The sequence below is a fragment of the Paramormyrops kingsleyae genome, chromosome 8 (assembly GCF_048594095.1).
Source record: "Paramormyrops kingsleyae isolate MSU_618 chromosome 8, PKINGS_0.4, whole genome shotgun sequence".
Lineage (NCBI taxonomy): Eukaryota > Metazoa > Chordata > Actinopteri > Osteoglossiformes > Mormyridae > Paramormyrops > Paramormyrops kingsleyae.
The window spans coordinates 5877786-5887887 of NC_132804.1; the positions used below are offsets into that span (position 1 = coordinate 5877786).

Here is a 10102-nt window from a genome sequence, read left to right on the forward strand (position 1 = left end):
GTGCCGGTTACCCGCTCCGGGGTTAAAGGTCATTTCAGCCCCCACCATGTACCAGAGCCTCATTACCCATGCTGTGAGGGAGGGATGGAGGGAAGGGGCACATGAATACGTTTCTGAGTATTTCCTGTTTGGACTTGTGTTTGTGTTTGATGGTTAAATAAAACCGGTTTTCCCCGCTCTCCTCGGGGGCCGGTCCTGGGGTCGGTTCAGTCCTCTCATTCATCCTCCTCAGGCATACGCTCCCTTTGTATGTCTTCTGGGAAGTCAGTGACCAGGCAGACCTTGGGAGGTGTCTGCACAAGTGTGGCTCAGTGGGGGAGGGGTGGTGCGACTTTGGGATCGCGTGCTTGACATGACTAATGTGTGAAGCTGTCTTTTTTTGGGGGGGGGGGGGCAGCAGGGTTCAGATTCGAAAGCTCTGGGTCCGCTCCCTCGTCTCTCTGCCTGTGGTGTTTGCCTCAGCAGTCGGACTCCGCTCGCACTCCTCCGATTGCCAGCATGCCTTCCAGTCTCTGGTCTCATTCCGCGGAAGCATGGTGAAGGATCTGGGGCCAGCAGCACCCTGAATCTCCTCCACAACCTGTGTGGGTCTATAGGCTTCCTGTGGCATTTATAATCCATAGTTTAATGCAGAGTTAATAAGACTTTATTTAGATTTCAGGGGTGTTTATTGAAATACAACATTCCAGAAACATAAAAAGATGAATCCCAATTAAGAGCAAACACCATTGCACTTCTTTCTTTATTTTTCTTTCTTTCTTTCTTTCTTCATCCCTTTCATCAGAAATGAAGAGGTGTCTTATTCTGTGTTTATTATTTTGCTGGGGGGGGGGAGGGGCTTTCCAGCCCTTAGAACGACCCCTGCTTGTTCACCCATCCATCTCCTAACCATTTCTTTGGTCTGACTTGCACACAGCTGGCATGGATTCTGGGTCAGATGCCATCTGTTGCATGGTACCTATATGCTCACACTCATGCTCTGTGAACAACGTAGGATCCCCAGCTATCACAGCACAGGCGGTCATGTGCAAACTCCACATATGCACACACTGGAGGTGGGTTTCGGACCCCCAACCGGGGAGATGTGAGCTAATCATGCTACTCACTCACTATGCCATTATATCCATCAACCTGCTTTCATTTATGAGCCTTTCTCTGTAGGCTGGTGAGAAACACCTCATGTGGAAAAAGTCATAAAATTATATCCTGTGTTTTTGTAAAAATTACTTGGCTTCCTCTCAGGGGCGCCATAAACTGAGGGAAAGTTAGAACGATTCCAGGGGCCCCTGAGTTTCTGGGGCCCTAAAAAATTTGGAACATAATCTGATTGATCTGGGTTGGGTGCCCAATGAAATACGCTTTCATGGGGCCCAGAATCCTTAGCGGCACACTTGCTTCTTTGCACCCTGGGGAAATCCTGGATGTCATCATCGCTTCTATACTCATTTACTTCTTCTTTAGTGTCTCTTGTTCTCTCTGGTACCAAAGAATGTGGCTAGCATACTGGCCCTCAGAAAAATAAGAAAACCCTCTCGTAAGCATGGGACAAACGGACGTCAGATGTCATTAAAATTACCAGCAAGCCACTTTCGGGGGGTGGGGGATGGAAACTCCCTCTGGCAGCGATTCTGGACCCAGGCCTAGCACCTGCATCCCTTAAACACAAACTGGGGGGTGGGCTGTGGAACAAAGTATTTTGAAGGGGGGTTTGTTTAGTTTCACAATTTAGTTCCTGTATGTATGGAATTAGTGGTAATTCTCAGTGTAATGAGCCAGGGATGATTAAATGCAGTTGTGCTTGCAAAAGCATGCAAAGCATTCTTATCTAGGAAACGGGGCTGCATGTGCTGCATCTGCTCGCTATCTGGGGTGTCGGGGGTAATTAATGACATGCTTACTTATAGCTAAAACGCCATGGTGAAGAGGGGCATCACATGCACGCGTTTACTGGTCAGCGAGAGCATGCATGCATGCATGCATGCGTCTGCATGCCCCCGCAGCTGTCCTCACGCAGCAGGTGCCACACTGGTGGTGAAGGAGCTGGCTTCCAAAGTGGATCCAACTGGTATCATTTCTCACCCCCATGCCCCACGTGGCCCAGAATTCTGCAGTGGTTCTGAGCATGTGTGTTGGTGTACCGTCAAACCTCACCCTCCTCCGTACACCCATGCACACACCCACACCCTAACCCCCACAGGGCTGCAGAATGTGTGGAATGCATCAGAACGCCAGACCCATGCTGGAGTTCAGCTCTCATTAATAACAGGTGAGTTCCTATAATGCACAGCGCAACAGGCACGCGCGTACACACACGCGAACAACCGCACGTTTCATTACACGCGCTGAAAACTTCACGGACACCTCGTACGCGCGTTAACACGCTGCCAAAAAAGGGGGGAGAGAAAGAGAGAGCGGTCGATTCCATTCTTGTTGCTTTACTGCTGCTTGCCAAAATTATTTGTCTGGCAGTAAAGCGAGACGAGAAGAGAGGGGTGAGTGGGTGAGTGAGGGTGGACGGAAGCCATGGCGCACACCTGCAGAGCAGGGAGGACAACGAGATTACCTACCTACGCCTGTCGGAAGGCCAGCCCGGCACGCAATCGATCTCAATCCTTATAATGGCCGACGATATGCATGATAACTGTGATCGATCACAAATACAATGCAGTGATTTATATTCCTTAAAAGGTGACTAACTCAATCGTTTTTTCCTCGTCCTTCATTATTCTCTTCCCCAGAATTCATAAGTCTGGGTACTTTAAACGAGGGTCACGCCACTGACATGAGAGGAGACATAACGTCCTTATTACATTACATTGCCCTCCTAAATTTAATGATGACGTCTGGTTCCTGTATGCCGAAGAGACAAGCGATTCGGGTCGAGGGACCCGAAACACATGGCGAACACATGTGAAAATGCACAGCTGAAGGAGCACAGACACAATCAAGGCCCTCGGCGTCTGACATGGGAACCGTTAAAGAGGGGAGTGTGTGAACACACACGGGTCAGAATCAACTCACACGGAACACACATCTCCACCCCAAAACGATACCTGCGTTATTACCTGATTGTTATCTGATCTCATAATTACTGGATGGTTATTCCTAACATAATGCAGATATTAATTTGGAAACTCAATTTTGATTCTGCATTTTATTGGGCTTGATTCCATTAACACTATGGACTTGGTTTTTGTGGAATGGGTAGGAAGAGATCGTAGACGAAGAAAATTAAACTAGTCGCGCTTTAATGTAAGCAGATGCCTGGCAAAAAAAAAATCATCTTACGTTTTGTGGTACAGCTAGGTCTAAGAAAAAGGAGAAAGAGCCCATATGCTCTCTGCGAGAAGTAAGATTCAGACCTGCCAGAATCAACTCTTTTCTTTTTTTTCGTTTTTTTTTTTTGTTAACAAAAAAAAACGTCCTGAAACTCTGCGGGTCCCCAGTCTAGCGTCGTAGCGCCCACAGAGACAACGAGGAGTAGCAGAGAAAGGGTGAGAATGGAGATAGGGAGAGAGTGAGACAGTTTAACACGACAAAATTGTCCAAAATAGGGAAGGGGGCACAGCACACATTTTTAAGGAGCCTCACTTTTGATTTCGTTTTTTTTTTTTTTTTTATCGAAGAAGCGGAATACAGAGCCCAGCACAGAAAAGAGAGAGATAAAGAAAGCGAGGGGAGGGACCCAGTCACTATAGATTGAAAGAGATAGAGAGTCTTGGGTAGCCTAATCTATCACCCATCCTCCCCTCTATGTTTGTCTTTCTTGTGTGATACAACTAATTTCACTGCAATTACCTAATTCCAGTTACCAGAATGCGTATCCTTGTGCATCTGTGGATGCTTTTCTTGTTTATTTAATTATTATCCGCAGTTTATTTTCTCCACAGATCTTTTCTCTCTCTCCGTCTTTCTGCTCTCCTGCGGGGCGGGTAGTCTGAGAGGGAGAGACGGTAAACCAAGCCAGGGTGGCTCAATCCAGGCAGAGTCCCCCGGTTTGTCCACTTCTCGACGATTCTCAAAACGTAAGTCTGTATTTTCTTTTCTGAATTTCGTCTCTCATGAATTCCACAAACTTCTCTCGCTTCCCAACTTTTCTGCTTTTTTGCCGTCTGTCTGAAAGAACTACTATTTGTTCTCAAAATGTCAGCTTACAAACCAGGTTTATCCTCTCCCCACGGTCGATCTATAGGCTACTTACCTTTCCTGACAGGCTTTTTATGAATGTCCTTGGAGACAAATTAACCACAAGAATATTACTTCATTATCGATTTACTATGATTAATTACCGCATTTTGACTGTCCGGGTGCGATAGCCTCACTCACCAATAATGAGATATTTGTGAAGTGCGTCACCGATAATCTGAAAATTTATCATAATATTTTCTAGTGGGGGCAAAGCGTTATGTATAGGTTACCTGTAGAATGTTTTTGCAATGTGACTATATTGCTTTTATCTAAAAACTTGAGAAATACCCATCTTAAGCCGCAACCGTGAGTCAGCGAGGTAGGATGCGAGACACTGTAGGGTTAAAGGGAACACAAATAAGTCTTTTGGAAACGCATGGCTTTGCAGTGTGCTCCACTTTATTGGAGTCAGGTGGTATCGTGCAAACTTTTTCGGCTCTGTCAGCGCGTGCAAGTCGGGCCAACAATACTGTTTCCCTCAGAAAGACGGCCTTGATCTTTATTTTGTGTAATGGACGCTTGGATAATTAAGTAGAAAATACGATACACTACGTAGGTGACAACATCAAAAGTAAAAGATGGTACGAGACAAAAAACTGGGGGGGGTGGCAGCGCTTAAGACAAAGCTTGCATCCCCGCCCACTTTCATCATTGTGCTTCATTGCTATATTAAGCTTTCATCGATAATGTAAACGGCATTTACCGTGTTATGCACAGACTGCAAAAGAAATAGCATGTCTAGACTGGTTTGGACTACCCGAAACATCACAATGAGAGCTACAGATGCCCAGAGTACTGTGGAACTAGTTGTCCTAATTATGCGTTAATTTGACCGCGCTCCATTTTTAACAACTCTGGGCACAAAGAAGAAGAAGAAAAAACAACCTTAGTTCTTTTAGAGACATCTGATGTCAATTAAAGATAGAGCAGCTTTTGCGCACTTCTAGATGGCATCGACGTAACGCCACCACCCACAGTTACGAGCGTCTCTAAGGATGACGGTGTGGCTCCGCCCCTCCAGGTGCAGTCATGTGGCAGTGCGCTGTGATTGGCTCAGCGCTGCTGGCCTTGTGCTCTGCGGCCCCGCCCCCGCACATCAACCGCCTGGCGCTGTTCCCCGACAAGAGTGCTTGGTGTGAGGCCAAGAATATCACGCAGATCGTGGGGCACACGGGCTGCCAGCCCCAGTCTATTCAAAACAGGTTCGCGCACCGATGGCCTTGGTTCCGGGCACACCCTCCTGGTTTTCCTTTGAGTTGGGCTCAACTTAGTCACTCAACTTTCATTCAGTTCCAACCCACGTCTTGATGTTTTTGTGGTCATGGTGTAATACTTTTGAAGAATACACCTGCCAACCAACTAATAATACTCACAATATTTCTTACATGTCTTTTAGCTTTATAGCATATTCACTTTTCTTTCATTATTTCACTGTTCACCCATATGGGACCTTGAACTGTAGTCTCACTATCCTCCCCCCCCTCCCTACTCACCCCTCTCACCAGGGCATGCCTGGGTCAGTGCTTCAGCTACAGTGTGCCCAACACGTTCCCACAGTCCACGGAGTCTCTGGTGCACTGTGACTCCTGCATGCCGGCACAGACACAGTGGGAGGTGGTGAGTGTGTCCAGTGTGTCTCGTGTCATACCTGTGTTCACAGCCTCCTAACCTTGTGACTGACATGGTGGCTCATCGCACAGCACTGTGGCCTGTGAGTCTCATTCCTGCTGCAGGCTCTCTGTGTGTGGAGTTTGCAATCCAAAATCAAGCATTTAATTTACTGTGGTGTCTGTAAATTGCCTGGTACCCTGTGCTCCCTGACACTGGGGGCTGGGCTCCCCTTGACTCTGTCCGGGGGGGCATATCGATGTCTTACTTATCTGCCACTAGACTTAACCATGAACAGATGTGATTCTTAAACACATTCTGTCTAGTTTTTTTTTTTTTCTTAAACTAATATGAAAATGGTGACTCGAGCCAACCTGAAAAATCGGAGCGTGAACCATGATGATTAAGTTAGACGGTACGGAGTGGCCGAAGTTTACTGGTGTTTTTTGGCGATTGGCATCCATGTGGAGCAGGCAATCGCCAGTCACGCTTAGCATTCAGCTGTTATGATAAGTGACTTTTGGGTTCTGAATGATTACAGATGTCCCATGCTGACTGACTCTCATGCTGACTGACGCTAATGGCTTTTTTCGCCGTGTACTGGCGACTTGGGACAGACCTCAGAACGCTGTTGTAGCTCTGCAGTGAGAGCTGCTTGCTACACAATGTGTAACCTCTGTGTGTCTCAGTGGTGCCTCTGCTGTAACTTGCGTGCTGTTATTAAGTTGTGCTTTATGGAACAGTATACATCCCCTCTGTATCATGACAAAGGGTAATATGCAACAGTAAAGTCTCCTCTGTTGATGATGTCAGAGAGGGTTGGATCGATCCAGGAGTATTAATACCGTAAAGCCTCCTGATGTCTAAGACAGCTGAATTACAGTAAAGCTTGCAGATGCTATTCATTAATATTTGGACAAAACTTACCCCCTACCTTCCAAGCGTCTTCCAACCAGTTATCCTGGACAGGCTCCTGGGGGGAGGGGGGCGTGGAATCTAGGGGTATACACTGCACAGCACTGCAGTCCTGCACTGTCAGAGAAAAGGACAGAACTCTGGTACAGTTTTGTTTCCCAAGGTGCAAACCCGAAATGGTACAAATATGTTCCTCAAAGTCCATTTCTGTACCTTAAAAGGCACATTTATGTACATCTAGGGTATAACTGGCAGACCCTTGAGGGTTCAGCCCCAGTGACAAGTAATTGTACTGTCAAAGGTACAAATTAGCACTTTTTTCTGATAGTGGGTCCATCACTGGATTCTTATACTGTAGACACCCACTGTAGATGCCTTTGAACTGCTGGGGGACACTGGAATAGCCTCGTATGACACAGGGGATCTTGCATCATGTCCATCATACCCAGCCCACCCAAGAACCCAATCACTGATCGCCATGCAGATTGACAAAGGTCCTTTGCTTGAAGGTCACTCTGGAGTGTCCCGGGAACGAGGAGGTGCCCCGCGTGGACAAGCTGGTGGAGCGCATCCTGCACTGCAGCTGCCAGTCCTGCAGCAAGGAGGCCGGCCAAGAGGGGGCGCTATTGCAGCTTGACCCATCAGAGGTGGTCCCAGAAGCCCCGCCCTCCCCGCCAATCGATGACGAAGTCGCCCATCCTCACGCCCTGGCCGACTCCCACGCCAGAGCGCAACCCCAGCATTCCCACACGCACACGGACGCTGGGCAGCACATGCACACCCCCGCGGGTGGGTAGTTAGTGGGGGTGAGGGGAGATGGGTGGGGCATCCGCCATAGACCCTCCTCTGTGTCTCCTCCACCGGTCCACCCTCCACCTGTGTTTTATCACGCCCCTTCCTTTCCCCATCCGCTCTCCTTCTGATATCCCAAGACAACTAGAGCACTTTCGGAGCCTCAGTCTACACACGCCCGATAGACGGACTGACACGCACACGCACAGACACGCGATCACGCACATGCATACGCCTTCACGTGTCGGCAGGAAACTGAACACGTCAGCACACACAACTTACACAAATATTAAGGTATGAAAAGTTCATTTTCACTCGATGTAGGGAAAAACGCTCTACTAGCTACGCCCTACAGACACTTCTGTCCCTATAGGCCCAACACACATGCCTTAGTTATGTCTTAATGGTCAGAAGTCACCTGCTTTTTTGGCGTAGTCTGTACTCTCACCTCTGCAAACGTGTCGAAAGATGTAATAAACTAGCGACTCCTCACCTGACCCAAACATTTCTGCTGGTCTGAGACAGCATTGAGGCAGGTGGGCAGCCTGCCCTTTCACTGACAGAAATTTGCTACCATAATGTGTAGGTGGTGCATAGATTTTGGTAAGATTACATTTTGTTGTACATTTAAAAAAAAGTAACTTTGTAACGTTGTTTTATGATTTTATTGCTTGAAAACCGCCTGCCATTGATAAGAGGAACAGCAAATGTATTTGTCATATTATTTTTATATATGCCGTTACGTCATAGAACATTTCATATGGTGCTGCCCCATTTTTTTCAAAGTCAATCGTTAATATTTTAAACGTTTAACTGTTTGGCGCTATCTGGATGGGGGTGTGAGTATCCTAAACGAACGCATTTTATCAAACTCTAAGTTCTTTAAATGATCCCATGTAAACTTTATAAAAATTAACATATTCTAAGGTACAATTGGAGTTAAAAAATGCTTTTGCTCTCTTTCAAGTATGGGTACGAGGCGTGAAGGGGAACATCGGGGTACCGTTTATGAGCAGCGCGCGCCCGCTTCAGTTAGTGAAGTCCTGTTTTAATTTGAGAGGAGGTATTTTAATCCAAACAGCAGGAAATAGGACGTAGAAATAGTCTATTTCCAAGTAAGAAATGCGTAAAATTAAAATACTTTAAGATCATGGGAGAATGCAAAGAAATAGCCCGGATTAAAGATATGCGTCATAAATATAAAACCAAAGGCGTTTAAGGCAGAAAATGACATAGAAAAGTGAGATTGCATAGTAATGCAAATTGTTGTTGCAGATCACGTTTATATGTATTCAACTTTAATCTGACATTGATTTCATTTAAATTCACATTGAATTGTCTGTTCCCCATTTCACCACATGAAATATCTAAACTTGAAGTCATTTATGGAGTGTTTTCTTCTTTTTCTTCATCATAAACGCATAAAAATAAACCATCTGGAAGGGATTTTCTACAGCGCTAAGAAAAGGTTATGGATCAAACAAAAAAACCTGAATTCTTAAAGAAATAACCGAGCTGATTAAAATGACTGCGAAAGGCGTCAGGTTGTCGGGATGCGGCGATTCAGGGGCTTCAGAGCCAGAGCAGCATTTAGCGCGTTGCCGCTGGCCCCTACTGGCAAGTATGAAGAAGTGCAGGCGGATGGGGAGCTGTTCCCTCCAGCGGGGTCGGGCCGTAAATAATGGCTGGATAAACGCAGAAGTAGATTGATTGTAGCAGACGGATTAACTTGCTTGTTTAACGCAAGAATGAAGACGCAGCAGGAGTCAAAAATAAATGTTTCATCAGCGTGTATACTCTTATTGTGTAGCAGTTCACTTTATTATGTCCCAGGCAAAACAGTACACTGCTATATCATATTAACAGCATTTACTGTCTTATAATCAGAAGTGGATCGTTCACGTCCCGAAAGTATAAATCCAGACCAAGATATTGTTCCAACCAACCAATACTCTGTGAATGTGACTCTTTATGCTCATCTGGCTGGTTGAGACAAAACCTTGGTCCGGATTTGTCCTTCCTGAACCTGAACTTTCCACTTCTGCTTATAATTTCACATGCCTTCTGCTAGCAATCACAGGACACTACAGTCCTGTTACTGCAGGACACAGGGCCAGTTCCACTAGCTGTGAGCAGACACATTCCAGCTGAGGATGCAGATCTGATGCGGGAAGGGGAGCAGAGAGGGTTTTTGTGTGTGTGTGTGTGTGTGTGTGTGTGTGTATGTGTGTGTGTGTATGACAGAGTGAGAGAGACAGAGAGTGTGTGTGTGTGACCAAGAGAGAGAGAGTGTGTGTGTGTGACAGAGTGAGAGAGAGACAGAGAGAGAGACAGAGTGTGTGTGTGTGTGACAGAGAGAGAGACGGAGTGTGTGTGTGTGTGACAGAGAGAGAGACGGAGTGTGTGTGTGTGTGTGACAGAGAGAGAGACGGAGTGTGTGTGTGACAGAAAGTCAGTGTGTGTGTGTGTGTGTGTGACAGAGTGAGAGAGAGACAGTGTGTGTGTGTGACTGAGAGAGAGACAGAGTGTGTGTGTGTGTGACAGAGAGCGAGAGAAAGTGTGTGTGTGTGTGTGACAGAGTGAGAGAGAGACAGAGTGT

The 10102-nt window shown here is 46.5% G+C and overlaps 1 protein-coding gene across 4 annotated transcripts; it reads left to right on the forward strand.

Moving 5' to 3' along the window:
• The first annotated feature begins 839 nt into the window (after positions 1 to 839).
• On the forward strand, positions 840 to 9305 carry nbl1 (NBL1, DAN family BMP antagonist). Of its 4 annotated transcripts, none has more exons than XM_023829604.2 (5): positions 840 to 2266; positions 3891 to 4025; positions 5210 to 5390; positions 5694 to 5805; positions 7221 to 9305. In XM_023829604.2, exons 1-5 carry the CDS (start codon positions 1915 to 1917, stop codon positions 7506 to 7508), a joined length of 1068 nt encoding a protein of 355 aa, XP_023685372.1. In that variant the 5' UTR covers positions 840 to 1914; the 3' UTR covers positions 7509 to 9305. The 4 variants fall into 4 exon arrangements, with proteins under 4 accessions (XP_023685372.1, XP_023685391.1, XP_023685381.1 ...); XM_023829623.2 differs by lacking the exon at positions 840 to 2266 and adding an exon at positions 2934 to 3494 and having other exon boundaries at positions 3875 to 4025; XM_023829613.2 differs by lacking the exon at positions 840 to 2266 and adding an exon at positions 2934 to 3494.
• The last annotated feature ends 797 nt before the right edge of the window (positions 9306 to 10102 follow it).